Below are 27,706 nucleotides of genomic sequence, written 5' to 3'. Positions count from 1 at the left end.
GATTAAAACAAAGAAAAACACACTTATTATTTGTTGTGCACATTTAGAATGGTCCCTACGTCCATTGCGGTGCACGAGCTGCTGCACACACACCCACGCACCACACGTCCAATCCACAGTCCAACCGACTCCCAGGAGAGCCTGTGTGACGTGCAGGGTGCCACCCCCATGAAGGACACAGACAAAGCTATGCTCCAGGCCACCTGCTCCTATGTCAGGTCCATGCCGCTGCCCAGGACAATCAATTCTTACTTCACAGCTGGGTGGGGAGAAGGGGGTTCCCCAGACTCTCTTACTGACTCCCACCTCCCCTTTCCCCCTGCCTCTGGGCATATCTTCAGTGTCAGATGACACTTGGAAGTCATAGGCTAACATCCCCAGCTCTGCTGGGAGCTCAGGGAAGAATACTTCTGTGTAGACAGGAGACTTCTGTGGTGGGCATGGATGTGGTCATAGGAGACCCTGGGGGATCATCTTGCCTATTCCCTTCAGGTTGGGCTCTATCTGTGTTGTTTATCGCCAGAAGAAAAAGAAGAGTATGGCTGTAGAGACTGCAGGGACAGAGACTCCATGAGCTTTCCAGGCCCCTTTTCTAGTATTTGTCACTGATGCAGATTTCTTGCCTGAATCACCGATGCTGCAGTTTTTGCTCATCTCTCTGTAGGCTTAAGAAACTGGGATTTTTCCTGCCCCACAAATCTCGAACGGTTGAAAATGCCCAGAGCCCGAGAACGAGCTTTGAGCATCTGCACAGGAAAACTGCAGTTCTTCATGGGCCCGTGGAGCTTCCGCTTTCTGCTCTGCTGGAAGGAAAGGAGCACTGCTGCCCTCTGGTGGCCAGTTGACAGAGACTCAAGGAGTCATCCAGGGGGCGGGGTCCCCTTTGCTTTTCTCTGGGACAGCAGCTTTGAGTCCTCAGGTAAATTCATCTTTTCACTGTTCCTGGAACACAAGTTTGTCCTCGACCTGGGGCCTTGGCCCTTGCTGAAACCTCTCCTCAGAATGTTCTTTGTCCAGTTCAGGTGGCGGCCCCTTCCTCATTCTCTAGCCTTTGAGCCAATGTCACCTCCCCAGGGAAGCCTTCATGGACTACTTTGTCTGAAACAGCGCCCAACCCCACCCCCTGTCCCTCTCTGTCCCATTACCTTGTTTCACTCTGTTCAAGCACTCACCTGCTATTTGAAAATACCTGTTTAAATTCTGTGCTTACTGCCTCTCTCCCTCGCCAGAATGTCGGATCCAGGAGAGCAAGGCTGGTTACATTTGTCACTGGACCTCGATGCATCGTACATAGTAGATACTCAAAAATACTTGTTGAAAGAATAGTAAATGTATCTCAACAAGAGCAACTGAGATTCAAGCAGAGGTTCTGGTCTTCAAAACCACACTGACATGGGCAGGGCACATGCGACTCCCATTTGACAGATGAATAAGCTGAAGCGCAAAGAGAGTTACGGGAGTTGCCTGAGCACCAGCAGGGAGAAATACACCAGTCCCCGGTGGGTTTTTCCTGCGCTTCCTCAGTCCTGCATTCTGGAGGGGACAAACAGGGGGTATCCCAGGCCTGAACAGCTGTTGCCAGGGGTTGAGGTAGATCCTCACTCCCTGGCCCCGGTTACGAGGGAGCCTGAGCTGCACCTTTGTCCAAAGCTGTGCTGTGGCTCTTGGGGGGTGTGGTGGATGGGCTGAGGAAGGCCAGTCCACAGGAGAATATAACAGGACTCCAGAGAGAGCGGCCTGTCTGCAGAGATGTGCGTTCTGGAGCAGGGGTGTGGCTGGGAAGGGCGTGTGGCAAGAAAGCTGGAGTCCACGAGGGAATCGTGACTCCTCTGGGGTTTGGCTGTGACATCCTGAGTTTCATCCAGGCTCAGGGGCCCAGCCCCGGCCTCTCTATACTCAGCCTGAGTCAGGGCCGCCCTCTGGTTCTGGGTCCAGCGCAGATGAGAGGGGTTCAGGGATCTGGCCGCAGAGCCTGGACTGCCATCTGAGCTTGGGCAGGCAGTGGGGCTGGTGGGGGCCCAGGATGACCAGGCCCTGCGCGTGCTCTGGCCCTGGGTGTGCAGAGACGGAGTCTGCTCTGTCCCTGGGTGTGCAGAGAGGCAAGGTCAGCAGCAACTGCTCTTGGACTGGCCTTCTGGTGAGAGCTTGATGGAGTCTGTGAGGTAATTCTCCAAGACGCTTCGATACTGGAGAAGGAAAAGAGGAGTCAGCGTTCGCGTCCTGGCAGGCAGAGCTCCACCTGCCCTCTATTTCTTAATGACCGATGGTGGTCGGGCTTTCTGCTCCCCCACCTTGTGCAGCTGGGAAACTGAGGCCCAGTGGGGGAGGAAGTCTTCCCCGCCCCCTCCTTCCTCACCTCCTCCTCCAGCTCCTTCCCAGGAACCCAGAGCAGGTGGGTGGCTGCGTTAGAGGCCCAGGTCTCCTGACCTCCAACCAGGTCTTGTAACTTGCTATTCTCCAGAGGGGACAACTGAGGTGACGTTTGCCCTCAGGCAGAGATGATGACGGCCCACTCCTCATTTCTGCAGGAAATCTCTCCCTGCAAATGTCCCCACACCCCAACCTTCTCTCACCGTGCCCACCTCTCAATCTCCCACCATCCTCTGAACTTCCCATGTCCAGGGATCCCTCCCTAAAATAGACCCAATGTTTCTACTGGGGCTTTTTGCTTCTTTGCCCACCCTCCCAAAGTCTCCTGTCCCAACGAGGTCCAGAGAAAGCCTCTTCTTAGTCTAACAAGCCTCTCCCCACCCAGCTGGCCACTCCTCACCTATGACCCGCCCACCTTGGTTCAAGGGTGAGGGCGTCCTTCCTCAAGGAGATGGGGTCTACACACCGAAGGGTCTCTTCTTCGAGGGATCACATCTCTTTCCTTGGCCAAACATCCCCCCAGTCTCCGAGCTCCCAGCATTCATGTTCTCCCCGCAGCCGGTGGTGTGTGTGTGTGAGGGTGAGTGGGTAAGTGGACACACTGGTGTGGACCTGAGCTGGACAGAGCCCCCGTGTGGGGCTGTCTGTCTCAAATGCCCCTCTGAGGGGACAATTTCCAGAAGAGCGGTTGTGCCTTCGCTGATTTTTTTCTCCTTCATGGTTCCTGGGCTCCGGCTCTGGTGGCCAGCTGGTGAATGTCAACCAAACACTTAGTGCCGGTGACTCTGGACCCCAGGAGGCTGTGTCAGACCTGCCTGTGGCACCCTCATGATGGTCGCCCCCCAAGACACGAGAAGGTCCCCTGATGCCCTGTCACTCGCTGCCACCGCCAGACAGCAAGCAGTAGGTTAGCCTGACAGCACAGAGCTCAGGGCACCGGGCCTGGGACGCAGCCCTTCTTCCCACTGTTTGCTTCTTGAAGAGCCCCCATTTCTCACCCGCTCCCTGGTAGGGTGTCCAGGCCAACAGAGCACCAGCTACCCTTATGGGCCTGATGGGCCTTGAGTAGACCTCAGCAAACTCTTTGGAGCTATTAGAATTTTATTTGTTATATATATATATATTTTTTTTTTTCATTAGGAAAGATTAGTGTTGGGGAGTGGGGGACAGTGTCTCCCAATGAAAGCCTGTCCCTCTGGGGATGTCTCCACACCCCAGTTCCATCTTCCCCTCCGCTGGGGAGGATCCTAGCCCACTGCTGGCAGAGCTGGCCCAGCGCACCACAGGCCTTCCCCAGCCCCTCACCCTGAAAGAGCAGAGTCCTCCCCTGAGGTGCCTGAGGCTCCTTCCCCCAGCACTGCCCAGGTCTGCTGTGCGGGCTCAGGGCTGCACCGCCCGAGACACCATCCAGTCCTCCAGCTGGCCCCATCTGCAGGGCCCACTCACTCCACTGAGCTGATTATAGTTAAAATCCTGACACTTCTGGGCTTCCCTGCTGGCGCAGTGGTTGAGAGTCTGCCTGCCGATGCAGGGGACACGGGCTCGTGCCCCGGTCCGGGAAGATCCCACATGCCGCGGAGCAGCTGGGCCCGTGAGCCATGGCCGCTGAGCCTGCGCGTCCGGAGCCTGTGCTCCGCACCGGGAGAGGCCACAACAGTGAGAGGCCTGCGTACCGCAAAAAAAAAAAAAAAATTCCTGACACTCTGAGCCTCACAGGGAGAGACGAGGAGGAGTAGAACATTACTGTTTAAGTCCCTTTCTAAGCTGACTGATCCACTTCTCCCAGAAAGACAGGCTTTTGAAAAGATTCTCTTATTTTTGTACGTTCTTGGTCCCCCTCTCACCATAAACATCAAAGAGACCTTGCCTGGGATCAGGAACTTTCCTAGCTGGGTCTTTTGGACCCAGGGGGCAGGGCCTGTTGATTCATCACCCCTGAGTGTGCCTCACCCTCACGTCCACAGAAGGCCCAGCTGGGATCGTGAACAGAACCTGTGCCTTGTCCTGGATGCCAGCCTTTGGGAGGGAGAGTCTAAGCTGAGGGCTTTCTGAGCTGCTTTGCAGTTTATTCGAGGAACAAACAGTGCTGCCTTTGAAGGTGTGAGAAACGCCCTCCTTCACTTTGCACTTTATTCGAGGAACAAACAATGCTGCCTTTGAAGGTGTGAGAAACGCCCTCGTCCATTACACCGGCAAAGCCTGAGGTCTTCACGCCAGCTCTCTTCACCCAATAATAGTCACATCCTCCCCAGGTCCAAGTCAGCCCTGAGCTCCTCCCATTTATGACATCATTTCACTCGATAATGGCATCATCTCTCTCCTCAGGTTTCCTGCAAACCTTCCAAGTCCCTGGCAGTCCATAATTAGATTTCCTGTGTAATTCTTTTCTCCAGACCTCAGTCGTCCTAGCAAGTATGTGCATGTCTAAGTAACACCATAGTATCCTAATGCATCATTTCAGTGGGGATGTGACTGTGGGAGTCTGTCCCTCCAAGCCTGGTCACCTCATAGCCCTGACTTTAGATCCTACCTCCTGAGGACCTCATAAAAGTCCTATAACTTCACTAAGCTTACCTGCCTGTCAGCCTGCTTCCCTCCCGGATGTGGCAAGTTTGTCTTTCTCTAATTAATCCAAAAGGAACCAGGCCTCCATGCTGCAGCTCATGCCGGGCCCCAGCAGGGATGGTATCGCCAACTTGGTAAGAGCAAAATCCCTTCATCCCAAATCCCCCAAAGCAGGTGGGTGTCCCTTCTTTGATTATGAGGGCATTCTTAGTCATCTTTTGGAATAACTAAATACCCTAATCCTTGAAAGTGGCCAGGTTGGGGAACTAAAGTAACTAGCTACCTTCTCTCCCTTGAAAATGTAAACCGAGTACCTCTTCTGGCGCTCTGCCTGTAAGCTGCCTTTTCCATCCAGAGCTCACTGCAGAGCTCAGACATTTGGGGAACCTCAAGGAAAGACCAGTGTGAGACCCGGACTCTGCTGCTGCGTCCTGCAGGCCCCCCAGGCTGCTACAGCTATACCAGTCCAGACTGGAGCAGCAACCACGAGGTGTCAGTGGTGGAGACCGACTACGAGGCCTATGCCCTGCTCTACACCGAGAGCTTCCAAGGACCGGGCCAGGATTTTTGCATGGCCAAGCTCTACAGCCACACCCAGGCCCCCAAAGCTGAGATCAAGGAGAAATTCGCCACCTTCACCAAGGCCCAGGGCTTCACAGAGGATGGCATTGTCTTCCTGCCACAGACTGACAAGTGCATGGAGGAGCACACGTAGGTGACCCCAGCCCTCAGGACCTGGTCATGCTGCCCTGCTCAGTCTTTTCCTTCTTCAACACCCCCAAGACCCCAGCCCCGGCTCCTGCGCCACTGGCCCTGCCCCCTCGGGCTTTATCCCAGCTCTGAGAATAAACTCCGGAAGCAAGAAAAAAAAACCAAAAAAAAAAAACCAAAAAAGAAAACCCACCCCAAATGCCATGTGCTCCATTGCCTCCTCCTCTTGTGACGCTTTTGTTTTCCCCTCTCTTTTCTATCTTGGTCTATAGCATCACTAATCAATCATCTCTCCGTTTGCCAAGCTAGAAACCTCGGTATCAACCTCAACAGCTCCTGATTCCTTCTCTCCTACATTTGATCATCATCAACCCCTGATGGTTCTCCCTCCAAAGTCTCTTTAATCTACCCCGTCCTTGCCATCTTCATCCTCTCATGCCTGGACCTTCTGAATCACCCATCAAGCCCATCCTCTCTGCATCATGAAACTTCCCTGTTGAAAGCCCTTAGCCATAGCTTTCATTTAAAAATAGCTACCTTTTATTTAATGCCTTCTCTGTGCTCCCATATTATTGTATTTAGCCCTGGCAACAACCCCACGAGGAAGATACTATTACTTGTACTTTAAAGGGAAGGAAGTGATGGCTTAGGGGAGGCTGTATGACTTGTCAGCGACACAGTGAGTAAGAGGTAGAGCCGGGAAATAAGCCAGACCCACCCGGCTTCAGAGCCCAGCTCTTCCCACCCCAGGCTGAGGCTCCTCCCTTATTCTAGCAGCACCTCTCACGTCTTCCTCTCCAAATACTCTGGGCTGGTGTGAATGAGCACATGACCTCCCTGGGAAGGAGGGGAGAGGTACTTGTAGGAAATGTCCTTGAAAACTCCTGTTTGATTTTAAAGTATAGATTTGGAAACTCCAGTTTCACCTTAAAAATCCATGTGAGTTTTTACATTCTGTGCTCTAGTAATTATGTTTATTTTTGGGTGAAATGTTTCCCTTCCAGATTTCTGAATACTAGAGACCTTGCTGGAGGATGCGCCCTGCTGGCCTCCAGGTCCGTACTGGGCCCCTGTGTGCCCTGGGAGTCTGGCAGCGGGTCTAGAGGTCCTGGACCTACAGCATGAAGTCCAAGGTCTGGTTGGGGCTCACCAGGCCTTCAGGGTCTGGTGCTGTTGGCCTTGAGAGCCCCACTGCTCACCTCGGCCCAGCGGCCCCACTTCCCTCCATGCCACGGTTCTTCCTCTTACAGACGGAGCCCTCAGTGGTCCCTCACGTGAGCCCTGTGGCCTCTGCCACGCCCTTCTCTCCGCCCTTCTGCGGCTCTTGCTCGTGACTTCAACGGTCTACCATGTCCCCCACGCAAACTGCATATGACCTTTCAACCTCCAACTCACACGTCACCTCTCTGGGCAAGCATCCTTGCCCGCCCTCACCACCAGCACCTCTGAGTCACCTCGATGCCTTGGTCATATCCCCTCCCTGCCCCAGCCCATGGCACTTACCTCACTCCATGACAGTCTATCTGTTTTCTTTTTTATTTTGTGAATCTATATTTTTTGTCTTTTCCATGATAGCCTATTACAGGATATTGAATATAGTTCCCTGTGCCATACAATAGGACCTTGGTGTTTCTCCATTCTATATATACTAGTTTGCATCTGCTAACCCCAAACTCCCAATCCTTCCCTCCCCTCCCCCCCTCCCTCTTGGCAACCACAAGCCTGTTCTCTCTGCATGACCTCCTATTTTGGATGCCTTACTCCTTTGCCTGACCGTGGGGCCACTGAGGTCCACATGTCCAACCCTAGCCTGACAACTCAAGAATGTTTATGGGATGGAATTATTTCCATCTTATGAGGAAATTGAGGCTCAGAGAAGTCATATGTCTTGCCCAGGGGTCCACTTGAAACCATGAGGGCGGGATCAAACCTAGGTCAGTCTGACTGCAGGTATCACACCCGTGACCGCCACACTTCTCATCAGTAAATTTCCCCCATCCTTGTGAGGGACTGACATGGGGTCGCCAATCCATTTTTTTGCCAAGTAAGGACAATGGAAAAGAAAAACAAGCAGACAAACTACCATCCACTAACATCACTGTGTCATAAAAGTGACACAGCAGGAAGGACATAGTTTCAAGAATGAAGGACACTCCTTGTCCAGAAAGGACAGATGCTAACTACACACAGACACTGGCTGTGGGCTGATGATGGAGCTTCCCTGTGACTAAGCACTTGGCGATCACTGCACTGTGTCTGTGGAGGATCAGTGATCATGTACCACCCTATGAGTCAAACAGGTCAAATCCCTCACCTTCCAGGGAATGGCATGAGCAGGCACATCTGTATTACCGGCTGTGTGATAGAGCAGCACTTCTTGACCATGTGCTAGAGAGAGCCACCCCTCTTCTTCCTTTTAACATGACACAGTGAGGGCTGGGGGCCAGGAGGGGAAGCATTAATAATAGCACATGGGGGCAAACTCTGAGATTAAGGCAATGGGGTGTGTGGGTGGCAAGCTCGAGCCCTCTCCCTGGGCGGCTGCTAGGGGTGGCTGCTGTCCCTCTCCATTGTGGACAACCCACAGGGCAGGGCCAGGCAGACCAGTGACAGCAGGTCCTTCCACAGAGGGGAGCCCCCCCGACTGCCCATCCTCATTCGCTCCTTTCCTCAATTCAGAATCACTGCCGTGATGACCTTCTCCCCATTTCTAAGAAGCCCACCTTGATTGCATATGGCAGAATAATGAAACATGCTGAGCCCCTCCCTGTGCAAATCTCTCACGGACCCTCTTCAGAGTTTCTGAACTCTATATGAGAATGGCATTAAAACCCTGCTAATACTTCCAGGGGACCTTCCCTGATCCTCCTCTTCTCTCTCCCCCTTCTCTCCCCTGCAGTGTGGGCTGTGTGTCCCTCCTCTGGGGCCCCATCACCAGTCCTTGCCCACCATACGGTGCCTGCACTGCAGCCACTCCTGTGCCGATCTGTCTCCCTTACGAGAGCATGGGACCCCGGAGCCCTGGACGGGACCTGACACACGTGACATACTCAACACATGCTTGTTGAGAGACTACACCAAGTGGTCTACATCTATCCATCATTTTGATTGGAGGATGTCAGCAACTCCCACAGGCTTCATTATTCCACTTGGACCAATACTTGGCACCTGGGGCTTCTCTCCCATCAGTGAGGACTGAACTAGAGCATTACTTCTCAAACTCTTACTAAATTAGAGTCTCCAGGGGTGAGGTATAGAACTGTAGTTTTTAGAAACTCCACAAATGATAATCAGCTGGATTGAGGGACCACTGCTGATGGATTCTAAGGAAACTTTATGCCCCTGGTATTCTGTGGTTCCAGAATTGGAGTACTGTTGAGCCCATTCAACAACTGATTAATTAAGGTGATGAGCAATCCTGTCCCACACACGTCCCTCCCAATATATACTTATCTGGACGCTCCTGAGTTCCCTCATCCTAGGGGGCAGTTGGCAGGTGCCACTCACCCTTGACAGAGCCCGACTGGCCAGCATCTCGAAGGCTTGTACCACATTGATGTCATTCTTGGCACTGACTTCAAAATAGGGAATATCCTTCTCTTTACACCAGTCTTGGGCTACCTCCTGTGGCACCTGCGTGAGGGGAAGAAATGATCACTGTTCCTGTGTCCCCATCCCCACCATGATTATCACCATCATCACAGCCGCACCTTCCCCACCACCACTCTCTTTTTTTTTTTTTTTTTTTTTGCACGGGCCTCTCACTGTTGTGGCCTCTCCCGTTGCGGAGCACAGGCTCCGGCCACGCAGGCTCAGCGGCCATGGCTCACGGGCCCAGCCGCTCCGCGGCATGTGGGATCCTCCCGGACCGGGGCACGAACCCGCGTCCTCTGCATCGGCAGGCGGACCCCCAACGACCGCGCCACCAGGGAAGCCCCACCACTCTCACTTATTGAGAACCTTCCATGTGTCTGTAAGTTTACAGGTGTTATTATTATTTTTAAAATTAATAATTTATTTATTTATTTATTTTTGGCTGCGTTGGGTCTTCGTTGCTGTGCGCAGGCTTTTCTCTAGTTGCAGTGAATGGGGGCTGCTCTTCGTTGCGGTGTGTGGGCTTCTCACTGCGGTGGCTTCTCTCGTTGCGGAGCGCGGGCTCTAGGCACATGGGCTTCAGTAGTTGCGGCTCGCGGGCTCAGTAGTTGTGGTGCATGGGCTTAGTTGCTCCGCGGCATGTGGGATCTTCCTGGACCAGGGCTCGAACCCGTGTCCCCTGCATTGGCAGGCAGATTCTTAACCACTGCATCACCAGGGAAGCCCCACGTGTTATTTTTTAACATAAGCCAATGAAGTGGCTATTTTTAGCTCCATTTTACACATGAGGAGACCGAGGACTGGAGTGTGTGGGGCTGAGCAGGGTTTGAACACAGGCTTGGAAGAATTAGAACCCTCTGCACTATGCCATCTTCTTAAGGCCTACACTAGGAGCTTCTTCCTGCCATTGACTCCTTCCTCAGTCCCTTCAAAGGGAGGTGGACATAACAGACACTAGCCAGGGAGGGAGGACTTCCTTCTCCTGAGCTGGCTGACCAGGCCCACGCTGCTGGGCAGAGACTCAGGTCCTTGTTAACCCTTCTTCCTCAGGGTAGAATCTTTGGAACAGTTGATAAGCTCCCACTCTGGGCCAGATACTAGGTTAGACATCTGATCATATTAACTCACTTAATCCTCTAACAACCTTGTGAAATGGGTCTTTTTAGCTTCACTTTATAGATAAGAACACTGAGCCTCAGAGAGGTTCAGGAGCTTGCCTCAGATCACACAGCTAAGAAAGGCAGAATTTGGATGCAGCCACAGCTCAGTGCTCCCATGGCATCTGCGCTGCCCTCTTCAGGGCACTGCGCAAGAATTGTGCTGCTGGTCTGTCTCTCCCACTGGACTGCAGGTTTCTTGAACTCAGGGTCAGGACTTTTAGCTCTTGGCCTGGCACCATGAACCACTCAGTACAGGCTGAAAGAATACGGCTCTACCCAAATGCAAACACCAATCACAGTTTGAGGATGTTAGATTGGAGAATGCTCTGGCAGCTCTGTGGGTTACTTCCAAAGACAATTGGTTCAACTGAGTTTAGTCTAATCAATTATTTTGGGCAAGAGGGAATGACCATATATTGATATTTGCTGTGCCTGATACTTTATAACCATTATTTCACTTTAAGGGAGCCAAGGTTTTTCTCATGGAGAAAGAATCATTCTGCCCCTTTCCTGGAACCCAGGGAAGCCAGGGGGAGATCTGAGACTGTTCCTTGTCACACTGTCTCCTGCAGGCTCTGGAAAGTCTAGCTTACTGGGATTAAAGGAACCATCACCGTCCTCTGTCTCTTTGGCCCTTGCTGTCCTGGCCTCAGGACTGGCAGCAGGGCCCAGGGCCTCATGGCTCTCTTTCACAAAGCCTCTGTTGTCCAGTGGCATTGTTCTGGTATTGTGAGGCTCGCTTCCTAAGACTGCAGGGTAGAAACTGGGGTCAGCTAAGCAGCCTGCCCTTTGGGGAGCCCGGATGACACCTCTGGCCCCCCACTCTCAGTCTCCCTGGAGCTGCTGCACTTGAGCAGAGCAGGGAGAGAGTCCAGGCCCTGGTCTTGGCCTCTGATCTCTAAGGTCCTCCTGCCTTTTGGGGCGAGGAGCCCCCGAACAGGCCACGACTGCTCTGTTCTGTGGAGCATAGATGTCCTTGATCTGGTGAGCAACCAAGAAGCCTCACAGATTGGGGGAAATCCTGAACTATTTGGATGAAGAATCAAGGATGGCCAAGTTGCTGATTATTACTGTCCTCACTAGTAACACACAAACAAATAATCATTAGAAATTAACATGTTATAATAATACCTTGATGGCATCTTTGGAATCCCAAAGGTTTTGCATCTTTTAAAGTTCTTTAAAAGACCTTAGGGTGGGCTTCCTTGGTGGCGCAGTGGTTAAGAATCCACCTGCCAATGCAGGGGACATGGGTTCGAGCCCTGGTCCAGGAAGATCTCACATGCTGTGGAGCAACTAAGCCCGTGCGCCACAACTACTGAAGCCAGTGTGCCTAGAGCTCGTGCTCCGCAACAAGAGAAGACATGGCAATGAGAAGCCCGCGCACCACAACGAAGAGTAACCCCTGCTCGCCACAACTAGAGAAAGCCCACACGCAGCAATGAAGACCCAATGCAGCCAAAAAGAAAGAAAGAAAGAAAGAAAAGAAAAAAAAGTTAAAAGAAAAAGATTTTAGGGCAAGGACTGGACTTACCCTTCTTATTGCTCCCCCTTCTTTATATCCTACCGCCACCAGTTAATGAGCATTTTTCTGGGCACATCGTTGGTGCTCAGGAGTTGCAGTAAAAATGGAAGTAAATTGCAATGAAGTCAAGTGTCTCTGCTTCTCCAAGAGGCAGGGAGATTCTTCATATGCTATGGCATGAGAAGCTGAAGCCCAGACTGGTGCCCAAGGTCACCCAGAGACAAAGCTAGGAAGACAAGCCCACACCTACAGCCCGATGATCTCTCTGTCCCTTCTCTACCACTGACAGTGACTGGGCCTGCCCAGAGTCCGGTTATGACAGACATTTTCTCTCACTTCTCCCCGATCATTCTCTCTCTGGTTTTTATGGATTGATTAAATACACACTCTAGAATATCAGTTGAGATTGTGTTGCAAATTAACATTCCTTTTATATCCCCTCACCTCTCCCACTCAACCTCAGAATGTTGCCCTGGGAAGAAAATGACCCACCCAGCACTTTTCCCTTCCAATTCTAGTTACAGCTTCATGATTTTTAAAATCGTCTTGTCTTCTTTTATTTATAAAATAACAGCTATTTATAATTTAGGCTCTGACTGTGGAAATAAACTCAGGGTGTCAGCCGTGGGGACATGGGAAGTATGAAAATTTTGAAAGTGTTACTTCCATTGATTTTGTTTTGGCTGACAATATACTATTTTTTTTAAATTAATTTATTTTTGGCTGTTTTGGGTCTTTGTTGCTGTGCACGGGCTTTCTCTAGCTGAGGTGAGCAGGGGCTACTCTTCGTTGCGGTGCGTGGGCTTCTCATTGTGGTTGCTTCTCTTGTTGCGGAGCACGGGCTCTAGGCGTGAGGGCTTCAGTAGTTGTGGCACGTGGGCTCAGTAGTTGTGGCTTGCAGGCTCTAGCACGCAGGCTCGGTAGTTGCGGTGCACAGGCTTAGTTGTTCCATGGCATGTGGGATCTTTCCAGACCAGGGCTCAAACCCGTGTCCCCTGCATTGGCAGGTGGATTCTTAACCACTGCACCACCAGGGAAGTCCCGACAATATACTATTAACATTTTACTTTCCCTGTTACAATTTGGCTTGTTCATTAGAGGTCAAATGTTTGACAAAATTAGTCCACTTTGCAGACTTTTATTTATGATGCTTTTCCATCTCATATGCATTTAATTAATTAATTTGTTTGTTTGTTTGCCTTTGGCCGCACCGTATAGCATGTGAGATCTTAGTTTCCCAACCAGGGATCGAACCTGTGTCCCCTGCAGTGGAAGCGCGGAGTACTAACAACTGGACCCCCAGGGAATTCCCTAATATGCATTTATTTATTATTTTTTTCTTTTTCTTTTTTTTTCTAACATCTTTATTGGAGTATAATGCTTTACAATGGTGTGTTAGTTTCTGCTTTATAACAAAGTGAATCAGCTATACATATACATATATCCCCATACCTCACTTGCATTTAAAATGATCAATTGTGTGTGTTAAGATTAGTGTGTCGATACATCTTAAACCAATCAAAAATAACAAAGAAAACATAATCCCAATGTTATGGATCAGTAGTAAGTCAGAAACTGTCTGAGAGTACAGCAAAGAATTCACATCCTAGTGAATAAATTCCTTGTAGCATAGATGCTAGCAGAAGTGTTCTTTCTAATAAACTAATTTTTTTTCACTTTTACCTTGTGTAGGAGGAGTAGGGGTTTTAAGAAAAATCTAAGTCAGTAATTTCTTTAAAATTATCTGAGGTATTGATTGATTGATTGATTGATTGTGGTAAAATATACATAAACATAAAATTTACCATTTTAACTATATTTAAGTGTACAGTTCAGTGGCATTAGTACATTCACATCTTTGTGTAACCATCACCACTGTTCATTTCCACAGCTTTTTCATCATCCCACATCTAGCATATATGTTTTAAATATTCATTTTCTTTTTGTTAAGTAGGAAGAGCTTCCCTATCTTCCCAGCCCACACCTTGGAGATATTAAATTAAGGAGGGTAACAGTCACTTCCATGTATTAAGATTGCCATGTGCTTTATGGGCATCATTGCCTATAATCCTCAAACAACCTCATGAAATCTGAGTCTGGTCTTTATTTCACAAAGAAGCTGGAACTGACTGAGGACACACACGAATTTGAGCATGAATTTGAGCCCAGAGAAGGTGCCCCTTCCAGTGGCCCTCAGCTCTTATCCACTCAACCCTGTGCAAGCGGGGACCGTCTCCAGCCTAGATCTCCAAGCCCAGGATGTGCCTCTCGGTGACTGGCAGCATCCCCTGCTGGGTCTGTGCCTTGTGAGGGCAGCCGCTTCCCAGCCTCGTCTCTGGCTCCACGATCCTGGGTGTCTGGATTGAAGTCCCTCTGCTCTCCCCACTTCCAGTTCCTCCTCTCCACTTCCCTGTGCTCACTTCATGGCTGCGAGCACTTCCTTACCTCTGTGCCTCCTGCTCTGCCTCCCTTCAAGCCCTTCCCTTGTCACCCGCTCCAGTGCGGGTTATTTCCACACCCTACTCAGTACAGACCCCAGAGACCTGCTTGGGCTTGCCTGGGTCTTTGCTGCTTCTTTCAAACTCTTATTCTTCCTCTCTCTGCAGAACAAAGCTCATCCCCCTGCAGCTGGGAATGGACCCCCTCTACCCCTCTGAGTCATCACCTATGCCTCCCATCCTGCCAGGTACCCCCTGGTTCACTGAACACTTGCAATCTCGTGAAGCTTCCTCTGCATGCAGCCCCCAGTGCTCACGAGAGCCTCACACTTCCTTCCCCTGTAGCTGTCTTCACCTTCTCTCCACTCAGCCTTTCCTTCCCAGGCCCAGACCCAGGACCTCCATTGTCTGGTCTCCTTTCCCCTCCCTCCTTCTGTCCTGTTCCTCAACCTCTGACAGCCTCCTGGTTCTTCAGCCTCTCCTTGTCTCTCCTTTTTCCTTCATGGGTTCTCAGTGAGTGCCCTGGCAGGTCTGTTCTTCAGCTACTCTTGTCTGGAAAAACCTTCCATCATCAGGTCCCTGGCTTTTACCCCATGTACCACTGTTGAAGAAAAACACAACATAGACTCCACTTCAAGCTCCTGGTCTCCCTGAGCCCTTGGTGTCACCCATCAGTTCTGGTCTTTGTCCTTGACTAGATCCTTCACCCGTTTCTCTGCAGAGTAACTGGTACAGCTTCACTATGATTCTTGAGACTCCTCCTGGGCTCCCTTCCTCCTCTCTCTCAACAGAAGATGGTGCCTCTTATTTCACTGAGGAAACGTCGGACTCTCAGTCTTGAACTCCCTCGACTGCCCACCCCACGACTTGCAGGTACATGAAGCAAGATGTGAAATGGAAGTTTTGGCAGAGACACTACAGTGTGATTGATGCCAGGTATCAAGTTGGTTAGGAGATAGACCACCCCTGGGACCGTGCACATTTCCAGAGGTTCATGACCAAGAATCTGCTAGACGACTCTAACACCCCCGGCATGGAATAAAAGGATTGAAAAGGAGGGTTAGAAAGGATTTTTTTTTGTGGGGGGAGAGTTGTGTTGGGGGGACAGCCCTCCCAAGAGGGAGACCATGTAAGGCCTCACCTCTGGCCAAAAGAGGCTTCAAGGAGGCCACTTGGAAAGGTTAACATATGACCCCTGGAGTTTGGTGGCTACAGTGGATTGGTATCTGATTGCATCTGAGGGATTTAAGGCAAAAGGCAACAGGGCAGAGAGAGGACAGACTGCACTAAGAACGAATTACCCTTGGCCCTACAATGGAGCCAGAATGCATGGGTGTGCCTTATGAAAGAGAGGCGGGCTCCACAGAGAGCTAGCCAGCCTGGAGCTGTTGTAAACCCTATCAGGAAGAGTGTCTGCAGGAGGAGGGGACCCCATGGAGTGGAGGATGGCTCTTAAGCTCCTAAATTAGGAGTTGAGGAAGAATATGCAAGACCCTTGTCAGGGGAGGTACAGTTAAATGTTCCCAGTGGAGGCTTCTTAGGACCCAAAGGAGTAATCCACCAAGAGACAGCTTGAAATACCTGTTGGGCCTGGAGAGCACAAACTATCTTAAGACAGTACCAGTCAAATAAGGATTTTTTTGCTTCTCCTGACCTCTTATCCCTCTTTTTGCTTCTTTCCTGATGGGGTCTGAAACCAAAATTATCCTGAGAAGGGGAGGAAGTGTGGACACATAAAGTTGGTAATGAGATGCCCCTCCTAGACCACAGTGTTCTCACTTGCAGCTGGCCCCAGTGGGAAGAAGAGAGGCCCTTTGGCTGTGAATGAACTTAGGACTTTGATTCTTATATGAGATTGGATATTTGTAATTAGAGAATTGACACTAAATTTGCAACCTGAAGTTACCATATAATTGATGACTTCTAGATTTCTATTTCCAGCACAGACTTCTCCTTTGAAGTTTCATTCTTATGTGTTCTAAAGCCTACTGGTCATCTCCAATTAGTTGTTCTCCAAGCTCCTCCAACTCAGCATGTCAGAACCAAACTCACCTCTCTCTCTGAACAAGAGGCTCTTCTTTATGGTGGTAATAGCTTAGTTGGAAGCACTACCATCCATTCATCCACCCACCCATCCATCATTCCAAATGATGCCTCAGTTCTCCTATCACTTTTCTCCATTTGAACACTTGTGAAAATGTGGTTCAAATATGAACCCCATTTATTTCCTCTATTTGAAACACTAAGACAACTTGATCAGACGCTCTTTCTGGTGTCCTTTGGGCTTTGTTTGGCACAAGAGCATCTTTTATAAATTGTCTACTTTTATTCTTTTCTCATTAGTAGGCAACGATGAACAGAGCTCTACTCAATGCCACTGCAGTGGTAAACACCTACATACGTGTGGTCACTGCAGTCATGGAGCAAGCAGATCATTTGTCAAGTGGTTGGCCAGATGATATAGAATATGCTTCAGCTAATAAGAAATAAATACTGTATTACTACTTTCCCAGAAAATTTGTAGTTTCAAGAATTCATAACTGCAGACCCCCTATCTGACCCTGGGTAGAAATACTGTTCTACAGGTTAATTCAAATCCCACCTGCCTACTTCTGATGCCTTCATTCTGCCATTCCCTGTCTCTAGACAAAATCGCCTTTGGTTCTCTGCTCATATCATGCTATTTCTTACCTTTGTTCTTGCTGTTTCTTCAGCCTGGAACCCACTTCCTTATAGGAAGCCCTTTCTATACTCTGGGCTTGAGTAGATAGATGCCCTTTCATTATGGTCCCCAAATATCCAAGGTATATCCCTATGATTGCTTATGATTTATCTTATTGTATCATAATTGTCTTTAAATTATCTGCATCCATTACTAGACTGTGATATTCTTAAGGTAAGGACTATGCCTGATTCAATTCTGTATGTGTGGGACTTAACTCAGTGCCTGGCATATAGCCAGCCCTCACATGTTTGGTGAATGAATGAATGAATGAGTCAGCGGTACCTGCCGGTCTGCCAGATCGATCTTGTTCCCCAGCACCACCATGGGGTAGGACTGCTCCATTGGAATGGTTTTGGCCAGAACATCACCCCTCCAGGTTTCCAGGGCTTCAAAGGTCTCCAGGTCAGTGACATCAAAAGCCAGGATGCAGCCATCAGAGCCTTTGTAGAATGTAGACACCATGGAGCGGAATCGCTCCTGTCCTCCTGTGTCCCAGATCTGGAGGGGAAGAACAGAGGCTCCATGGGGCTGTGATGAGTGGCTGAAGGTATGCCCAACCAGGTCACATCATGTCAAAACTTCCTTTTCTGGGTAGGGGGCAGATAGCCCTGGCACAGGTGCACGAGGTCCTTTCACACATGGGCATCACACACCCTGTCACCCATGTACACTACAGAATCTCTGCACTAATATTTAACATCCCAAGAGTACTTTCACATCTGAGTTCTCATTTTCCACCTGGGGCATCAGGACAGGCATTGTTCTTCCACCTGATAGATTTGGACCTTGGGAGTGACTTGCCCAAGTCCACTTGGCAATTTTTCCAGGGAACCTGAGCCTTAGAGTGGGGCCTCTTAATTCTGGATTAGTGCTCTTCCTTCTAGATCAGGGATCAGTAAATTTTTCTGTAAAGGGACATAAAGTAAATAACGTAGGCTTTGCAGAATATACACCATCTGTTGCCACTACTCAATTCTGCTGTTGTACTGTGAAAACAGCCATAATACCGTGAGTAAACAAATGGGCAGGGCTGTGTTCCAATAAAACTTTATTTTCAAAAGCAGATGGTGGACCAGATTTGGCCCATGAATTAAAGTTTGCTGATCTATGCTCTAGACTCTTCTAGCTCCTGGTGCACATTGCTGTGTGAGTGGCCGTCCAGGGAATGTGGGGTGATATTCAGGTGTGTATGTAGAAGAGAGAATGAGAAGGCGGCTCACCTGTAGCTTCAAAGTTGTGTCATCGAGTATGATAATCTTGGAGAGGATGCTGGCTCCCAGTGTGGTCTGATAGTCCTCGTAAAATGTCTTGTGCACGAATCGGTGGAGAAGGGAAGTCTTTCCAACACTAAGGAAAAAAACCCAGACACATGTGGACACACTACAAACACACACACACACACACATATCCATACCTTTCTCAACATCTTACCATGACCCTCTCACCACCGTCTCTCTTTGAGATTTTGAATTTCTAACATTTGCAGTTTGAGTAGCTTGCTAATACTAGGAAATGGACACTAGAAGCAGGGACCAAAGTGAGCGGAGAAGTTGCAGAGAGATGAGTGCCTCACAGCAAAAGGGTCAGGTCTTTCCTGTATGGGGCAGGAGGTAGGAGGGCAGAGAGATGCTAAATGGCTTGCCTAATTCACATACCTAGTTACTGCAGAGTTAACTGCAGAGCCGGGGTCAGAAACCAGGTAGCCTGACTCCCAGTCTCTTTCTCCTATCTCAGCTCCCTTCCCTGAGGTGGAATGCCCTCCCTGGTGCCACTCTGAATCAGAAAGGGACCCATGCAATGCGGGAGCACATACAGGACGTCTCACTGTTCTTGGGGAGGAGCTTCTTCTCAACCCCTAGACCCCCAGCTGAACTTGGCTTACCCCAGGGCTCCGATGATGATGAGCTTGAGGTCCACCTTCTTTCGAGGATTCATGGAGGGGCTTCAGAGCCTGTAGGGAAACAGAAGTCATCTACATGCTGGCCAGAGTAACCCTGTGGCCATTGTCACTGGAGCTGGTCTCTACTTTCCCCTCATCATGTGCAGAACTCTGCCCTGGGCTCGGATGGGGTTGTTCTCCAAAAGAGGTGGATGACTCAGCAACCCTTACACACCCACCTCCTCACTTCCCCTGGGGGTCTCCCTGAGGCTGGAAGGATGGTGGCCCTGCCCTGTAGGACAGGCACACCTCTTACCTTTCAGCTCTATCAACCCCTCGGAGCACCAAGGCTGGACTGGACTGAACAGAGGCCTCACAGACAGCCTCTGTTCCAAGCCTGGAGCCAGGGATGGAGGGCGGTGCGGGAAGAGGAGATGGGGGTGGGACAAGGGGTCCATTGTTAGGACTGCTGAGAGGCTTTGGATGCAAGAGTTGCCTTCCTTCAGCCCGAGGTGTTGCTACATTGGCAGAATCAAAAGGCTCTTCTTTAATGCAGCTGGTGGGGGTGTGACTGGTACATGTTTCTGGAAAGCTGCTTGGCAGCAAGTATTGAGAGCCTTAAAAATGTCCCTGCCCTCCACTTCTAGGAATTTGTCCTAAAAAAATAATCTGAAACGCAGGCAAAGACTCTTGTTCAAGAATGTTCTTTCCCAGCGTCATTTATAAACATCCAACAATAAAGAAGTGGTTAAAAAAATCATGGCACATGATGAACTATTAAGCAGTCATTAAAATGGAGTGTGTGAGCATATTATAATAACGTGGGAAAATGCTTATGCCATAGGATCTAAATGAAAAACAGAAGACACTAAACTGTACATACCATACTGCCCCCCCGCCAAGTATTGAAATGAATTCCTACTTGCATGGAAAAAGATCTAGAAAGAAATATATAAAAAACATAAGTGGTGAATTCTGGGTGGTAGGAAACTATGATTTTAATTTTGTTCTCTATACTTTTTAGTATGTTCCAATTTTTTTTAACAACAAACATGTCAAACATATATTGTTCCTATAAGAGAAAAATACTTGTATGTATGTTTTATACATATAAATTATATATGTATATATATTGTGATTATTAACAAGATAAAGCAAAACTGTCTCGGGGAATTATGCTTAACTGGCTCTTTGATTCTACCCTTACGTGCACACACATATATACTATTCCCAACTCCTGGGTCTTCCGACCTTGGATGCAGTAGATGTATTGAGTTAACCTTGATCTGACTCTGCCTGGTTGAGGTAGCAAAAGTTGGCCATCTTGAACTTGCCTGGTACTGGGAAAAAGCTCTCAATTGGATGTCCTGAGGTTTTGGTTCTAGTTCTCACTTTGCCACTGTGTGACCTTGGGCCAGTTACTTCCCCTCTTTGAGTCTTGGCTTTCCAACTAGAGGATGAGCCATCTGGGCCCCAAAGACCCAAGGCCCCTTCTGGTTGAAAAATGCTTTATCTACTGGAGTGTAACTCACTGGGCCATGAGAGCCTTGCCCAGGGCAAAAGACAAAGCAAATAGGAGCCCACTCCAGGGAGTCATCAGGGGAGAAAGGAAAGGGGTGAGTGATTACAGCAGAGAGAAAATGTAAAGTGCCCCGACAGAGGCCCCAAGAAACTGCTGTGAGAATGCAGGGCTGGGGGAGAAGCTGCCAATCCAACTGAGCCCTGAGGAAATGACACATGTAGTTGGGGGTGATATTTCCAAGGAGGAAATGAAATATCAAAGCTCTGGGAACAGGGGAGTGAAGAAGGTGGATGGTTTGCTTCAGGGAAGGGTGAGGTGAAGAGTATGGAGAGAGAAAAGCCCAGAAAGGAAGCAAGATTAAGATGGGTCATGAAAAAAAAAAAAAAAAAAGATGGGTCATGAATACAGACCAAGGATTCTGTCATTCATTTATTCATTCGTCAAACATTTCCCACGCTTCAGACAGGCAGAGGAAGAGAATTCAAAGTATTATCGGGCTGGTATTTTGTAATGGGTGTCACCTCCCACAAGAAAACCAGCCAAGGGAGAAGTGACTCAGAAGCTTCTGAAAGGCATGTGTCTCTAAGCATCAGTTACCACTCGGGAAGGGGAGCAAGGGTGAGCTCTTTCCTAAAGGCTTTGGTACAACCCGCTAACTTAGCCCCAAAAGCCAATAGAGTGCCCTGGAAAGGGAGTCAGAACAAAAGGGAGGCAGGGGAAGTGGGAAGGGAACCAGCATTGGCTGAGACCTGCAGGGGCTGCTCTGTAGGGCTTAGGAAATCATGAGCTATGAGATGAGTATAACGGGGGCTCAAAGAAGCCAAGTCACTCATGACTCATCTAAGGCCCCACAGGTAGTATGTGGATGAGCTAATGTGTGAATCAAAGGCCAGAGAAGGCTGCTCCGTGCCATGTTGCCCCCTGACGTCCTGAGTTTGAACTGTAGAGTCTGTGTGCACAGGATCTAGGGCACTGGGCTCAGTTTTGGTGAACCACAACAAAACCCTGGTAGAGCTGTAGGGGATGAAGAGAAAGGCAGCCAAAGTGATAAGAGCCACAGTGGAAGCCAAGGGAATGGGCTGCTGAACAGGAGCTGTCGTGTGTGGACTGACCACAGGGGTCAAAAGAGCATCCTGAGGCAGAGGGGAGCAGATTCACACGTTGCCATGCGGAGTTGTCAACGCTCACACTATAAGCTAAGGTTTACTCACCTGGTGGTGCTGTAGAGTACTTTGCGAATATGCAAATAAACATATCATCGGGAGCTTAATAAATGAATACATTATTATACTACATTTAACACACATAGTACATTATTATAATGCATTTATGGCACAAATTAAGGGCTCAAGAAACTTTAGCACACAGAAATATCTTGTGGGATTGATACTACTCTTATCTCTGTTTTACCACTGAAGAAACAGGTGTTTAGAGACGTTAAGTATGTAGTTCATCTCTAAAAGCACGGTCTGTAAGTGGCAGAACTGGGACTTGAATACAGGCCTGACTCCAGAGATCACACTCTTAGCTGCTAGGTCCTACTTACTGCCTTCTGTGAAACTAGAATGAGGATCACACACCCTGCCACTTGGTGCCCCTGTCGGAGAGTCTGGGGGGCTGGATGGTTTGGGTTTGACGTGGTGCAGCAGAGCTGGTGTGCGTATGAAGGGAAAGCTGGGGTTGAGGGCGGGGTCGGTGGAAAGTGTACGCCGTATAACAGAGGACCAATATCCACTATGTGTAAAGCACTCTACAGACAATCAAAGACAACACAGAACATAAAAGCGGGCAAAGAATACGCATAAGTAACCAGTAGAGATCTTATAAATGATAAGTAGTAAGCTTTGGGAGACACTTAAACTTACTGATTTTTAAGGACATGCAAAGTTTAAAAATACCACTTTTTTACCCACCAGAGTGGCAAAAATTAAAAAGATTGATGATAATATTTAGTGTTGACAAGTGGGTGGCGGAAAACTCTTGTTTACTGCTGATAGACTATGAATTGGCACTGTCTTTTTTGGAGGGCAGTTTGACAGTATCAAAATTTAATATGCATATACCCTAGGTTCTAATTCTAGGAGACTATCCAACAGAAATACACATATGCTCAAACATACATTTTTACAAAGATAATTGCTGAAGAACATTGTAACCTAAATGTCCATCAATAAAAGACCCTTGGCATAAATTATGATCCATACATACTCTGAAATACTAGGCAGTTTTTAAATGAGTGAAGTAATGAAGTGGAAAAATATGACAATTTAAGTGAAAAAAAAATCACTGAACACTTTGTATAATATGATCCCAATTGTATAAAAACAACAACCCTATGTGTGTGACTATACGTTTAATATTATATGTATGCTTGTCCTGCAATACATAGAAAGCTATGGATAGATACATACTAACTGATTAATAGGAGGTGGGGAAAGGTAGATTAGAGGCAAGGAGCTATTGTTTTATTTTATATACGTCTTGTGTTAAAATTTGTTACACAAGTCTAAGTTGTTATTGTAATTAAAAATATCAAATAGGGCTTCCTTGGTGGCGCACTGGTTAAGAGTCCGCCTGCCAATGCAGGGGACACGGGTTTGATTCCTGGTCCGGGAAGATCCCACATGCCGTGGAGCAACTAAGCCCATGAGCCACAAGTACTGAAGCCCACACGCCTAGAGCCCGTGCTCCACAACAAGAGAGGTCACTGCAATGAGAAGCCCGCGCACCGCAATGAAGAGTAAACCCTGCTCGCCGCAACTGGAGAAAGCCCGTGCACAGCAACGAAGACCCAACATAGCCAAAAATGAATAAATAAATATTTAAAAAATTAAAAAAAATTTAAAAGCCTGGTGAGGACTTTTCGGTGTATGTGGCATGAAGTCCAGTTTCCTGGCTTAAATTCCTGGAATTCCTCACTACGTCTAAAATATATATATATATATATATATATATATATATATATATATATATATATATATATATATATATAAAATAAAGACAACATTTCTTTATAAAGAGCAGGTGGAAGGATGGCAGCCCAAAGTCATCTGAGTGTGACTTCCTGACAGGACAAGTCACTTTTGTGTCTGGGGCAGGAGAGAGAGGCCTCCTGGGACTCTGGAGTGATCATGGTTTTTGCAGTCAGAGTTTTCATCCCACCTCCATATATTTGTGACCTTGGGAGAGTTTCTTAACCTTGGTGAGTCTGTTCCCTTGTGGGTAAAATAGACATCACTCATGGCTGTGGCTGATTCTGCAGTGTGGCATGTGTCATGTTCTTAGAGCAAATTGGAAAGACCTGGTTAAACGGTTAAACACGGTGGGGGGCAGATACCTGATTTGTAGTGCCTGCCACTTTCTGTGGTGTAAATACTCCCACCGTGGCTGATTTCAAGCTACCAGTGTGGATCATTCTCCAGTTCACTACAGAAGGACCCCAAAGTTCATCTAGTCCAACCTCCCACCCAGTGCTTGAGCCACGTGCACCATATTCATGGAAAGGTGGCCAGAATTGCCCCACAGAACTTGCCTCCACTAGGGGTGGATTTCTCCTGGAAGCCACAGAAAGAATGCTTAGTTCCTCTGCTACATGCCAGCCCTCCTGAGATTTAAAGTCTTGGAGTTTTACTTGAGTCTTTTCTTCTCCAGATTCTTAGGACTCACCTCAGCCTTTACTCCGAGCCCCCTTCACCCACCACTGCCCTTGTCCTTCCTCTGGATGAGCCCTCAAAGTCTGCTGCCATGCAGATTCCCCTACACCCCGCCAGAAGGGCAGGGATTTGCTGAGGCTGCTATTTACAATAGCCTGTCCCTCTCTTCCCTTCTCCACCACCTTGGTGTGTGTGGTTGACTCTGTTCCTTGCCATGCTTTCTCACAAGACATTCAGGACCAAGCAATTCCTGGCCAGGAAACAAAAGCAGAATTGTCCCACTCTCCCAATGGATTTGTGTGAAAACTGGTCATAAAATCAGGTACAACTCCAAGAGGAGATATTGGAGAAGAGCCAAGCTGGGTCTGTAAGGAACCACACACGAGACGGCCCACATATCGATGCTGTATCAAGGTCACTGGCATCTTACCATATCTAGCTGAAAACATTGCCACTGTCTGGACAGCAGGACATGTTCTATTGGGAAAAATGATTTTTCTCTTTGTTTCTATGCTTCTGCACTAGCAGGTTGGTTCAGTAGTAAATATGTGAGCTCTTTTGTTTGAAAAATAAAATAAAATAAAACAGCCTGGTCGTTGGTCCCAGGATAACTAGCAGCAAGAGGGTGACCAGGACTATGCCACTGGCAATGGAGGGTGGCTTGAGGGTAGACACTGGATGGGCTCACCAGGGAACCACATGCAGATTTCAGACTGTGGCTGATGGTCCTTCTTGTATCCTTTGGGCTCTGCCCTTGGCTGGGCTTTGGCAATGTCTGTCCTTTTAAGCCTCCTTCCTCCCACTCAGCTGACTCAGATACTTTAAACCAGTGCATCCTCCTAGAGGCCAGACTGAGTCATCACCCTCCACTGTTAAATAACAGTGAAAAGCAGGTTTGCAATGCAGGGCCCCCCTTCAGCCAGCTCAGGTCTGAACAGAGCAGAGTCTGCCGGGGACTGTTCTCCACTGCACGTAGCTAACTCTTTTCCCCATCTTGCCTGGCAGGACTTCTAAGCCCTAGCCTTGCCCATCTGCCAAAGCTCAATGTAGCTCAGTGCCCAGGGAGTGAGAAAGATGGACTTGATGCCTCCCCAGTGCCCCACCCCATGCAACACATTCTTTTTAAAGTCAGTCTTCTAAGAACTCTTGGACCTGCGCTGCTTTTACCTTCCCACTTTGCTTCTCTCTCTCCCCTCCTGGACCCAACCGGGACCCAGACACAAACTTCCACCTAAAAGAGGTGTTGGGTGAGGTGTCATTTCTGCTGACAGGGAGGAGGGCTGAGAGGCAGTGAGCAGGGGCAGCTGAGATTTCTGAAGCAGGTAAAGCCTCCCCCTCCTCAGACCATCTTACCCCACGTCACTGCCTCCCCTCTCTGCTCCCACGCTTTGGAAAATAACACATGTATCCACCCTAAAACATAAATGGGATTTACAATCTTGAAGTAAGTTTGCCTTTGAAAAGAGGCTATTGGGGAGCATAAGTCTTTATTGCCTCTCAGGAAGGCTTACAAGTCTGCCTCACCCACCCAAATCCAGGTTTAGACCTGCTCTCTCCGGGAAATGTACCCACAGCCCTGGTTTCAGGAGGCTCAGCACTCCTGTTCTTTAAGTTCTTTGGGGGTATTAGTTCTATTTCCCCAAGTAGACTGTCAGTGCCCAGAGGGCAGGACAATGCCTCACACCTCTCAGTATCCTTCCAAAGAGTCTGACCCATGCCAGGAATACTGAGTCTTCAGTAAATAGTCATCTATCCATCCATCCATCCATTCCCATCCATCCATCCATCCATCTTTCTGTCCATCCATCCATCCATTCATCTGTCCATCCGTCCATCAATCTATCCATCCATCCAGCACATGTACTGCATGGCTACTACGTACTATGTAGGTCTGAGGATATAGGTAAGTTACTATGTCCATGTGACCTGTGGTGGGGGATTGATCTGTAAGTCCAAAGAAATTATTTTTATTAATATACAATGCTAGCAACTATAGGACACTTTGCAGTTAGAAAAATGCCATCATAGCCCAGTGGACTTCAGAGTCAGGAACAACTAGTTTGTGGCAAGCTGAGACTAAAATCCGGGCCTGTCTAACGCTGTTCATTGGCTTCCCAAGAATCACAGAGCTGTGCTGAGAGGCGTATTTACAGTTTAGAACAAGAGGGACACTTTCCTACTCCAGGGGTTCCCCCTTCCCCGATGAGACCCTTGGGTTGACACGGTTCCATCCCAGAAGGTGCCCTGTCAAAGTGGCGAGGGGACTCTGGGTGCTAGCAGGACACAGCCCTGCTGAAGGGCTCCGGTCTCTGGCTGGCCCTTCTCTGACTGTGCCGGCAGCTGCATTGCTTTGCTGCTGACAGCCGGCCGTGCAGAGACCCGAGTCGGGCCCCAACTCCCCTGGCTGGGCAGGGAGTCCTTTCTGCCTTGGCTCGCTGCCATCCCCTGGGAGGTACTCAGGCGTGGGTGTTCTTTGGGCTGGATCTAAACCCTGCAGCTGACAGATTCTAAGCCTCCCTTGCCTCCACTCCTCCCCGCACCCCAAAACCCAAATACCTCTGGGGCTGCTGGAATAGACAGGAACCGAGAAAAGCTTCCAGGTCCCTTTCAGCCTCTGACGGCAGGCGGGGGTTCCCTCTGAGTCGGGGGTCTCCTCTTAGAGCAGCAGTCTCAGCCGGGTCAGAGGAAAAAGGCTTTGGGAGTAAAAAAGAGTTTGTTGAGGCTAAGCCACTTCTTTCTGAGTTTTCCTCCTCTCCCTCTCATGCACAAACTTGGGAAAGTTGCAGAAGAGGTTGGGCTGGGGTGACCTCAGCCGTGTGGGTGGAGGGAGTGGGAGGGTGGGAAAGCCAGGCTTCCGAGCTGACTGGATTTGGGGCCCCTTGAGAATTTAGTTTACAGGGACTCTGGTCCTGGGGGGAGTGAGGCATAGGAGGCATGAGGGTGGGCCCTTGTGGGTCAGAGGGTCTGCAAGGTAACGTACCAGTTTGTGGGCACCATAAAACGCCTCTGGCTGCTTTTAGGAACTTCTGCCTCTGTTGCTGGAAGCCGCCCAGGAAAGGGGCCCTTTTGTTGGTTGAATTATCAGACTCACATGTGTAGTAGATTCCCTCCTGCCATCAGCCCGGTGGGGAGAGGTTCTAGTCCTCACGCCTTGCCCTCACTTTAATACTGCACACACACACCACATCTCCACACACACACACACACACACACACACACACACACACACAGAACCAGACTTGTGAGATGGGAGGCAAGTCCTGACATCTCCCTGTGCCTCTCAGATGAGAATGTGTGACTCAACCTGAAGTTCTTAGGAGAGTACAGGAAATTAAAATGTTAGTGTAAGGCAGGTTTGAGCTGCCTGGAACTACGCCTTGGGTAACTATGGTTGGCAGATTAAACAGGAATAAAGTGAGTTTAGACACGCCCAAATGGATCCCTTTAAGGCTTAGAATACATCTGATGTGCTCCTCCATTCCCACATTCCTCCTGAGATGGGGTTTTTCCTCCTTGGAGTTCCATCCTTTGTTTAATAATCCTCACTGTCAAAAAAGTTCTTCC

General features: G+C 48.9%; 2 protein-coding genes and 1 pseudogene across 3 annotated transcripts; 2 read left to right on the top strand and 1 right to left on the bottom strand.

Moving 5' to 3' along the window:
* Positions 1–27,402, bottom strand: RAB7B (RAB7B, member RAS oncogene family). 2 transcript variants are annotated; one of them, XM_060088430.1, is made up of 7 exons: positions 27,234–27,402; positions 26,699–26,835; positions 18,971–19,039; positions 18,309–18,435; positions 17,371–17,586; positions 9,154–9,279; positions 1–2,186 (listed from the first exon to the last, which is right to left on the bottom strand). In XM_060088430.1, exons 3-7 carry the CDS (start codon positions 19,021–19,023, stop codon positions 2,106–2,108), a joined length of 603 nt encoding a protein of 200 aa, XP_059944413.1. In that variant the 5' UTR covers positions 19,024–19,039; positions 26,699–26,835; positions 27,234–27,402; the 3' UTR covers positions 1–2,105. The 2 variants fall into 2 exon arrangements, with proteins under 2 accessions (XP_059944413.1, XP_059944414.1); XM_060088431.1 differs by lacking the exon at positions 27,234–27,402 and adding an exon at positions 27,123–27,224.
* LOC132483903 (prostaglandin-H2 D-isomerase-like) lies at positions 5,022–5,650 on the top strand. The gene is made up of 2 exons (XM_060089774.1): positions 5,022–5,069; positions 5,291–5,650. The coding sequence occupies exons 1-2, from the start codon at positions 5,022–5,024 to the stop codon at positions 5,648–5,650; spliced, it is 408 nt and encodes a 135-aa protein (XP_059945757.1).
* Positions 24,357–24,513, top strand: LOC132483182 (large ribosomal subunit protein eL39-like; annotated as a pseudogene).
* Positions 27,403–27,706: the final 304 nt, after the last annotated feature.

The sequence above is a fragment of the Mesoplodon densirostris genome, chromosome 2 (genome assembly GCF_025265405.1).
Source record: "Mesoplodon densirostris isolate mMesDen1 chromosome 2, mMesDen1 primary haplotype, whole genome shotgun sequence".
NCBI classification, from domain to species: domain Eukaryota; kingdom Metazoa; phylum Chordata; class Mammalia; order Artiodactyla; family Ziphiidae; genus Mesoplodon; species Mesoplodon densirostris.
Note: the sequence above shows the minus strand (reverse complement) of the source record. Positions and strands in the feature narration are given on the sequence as shown.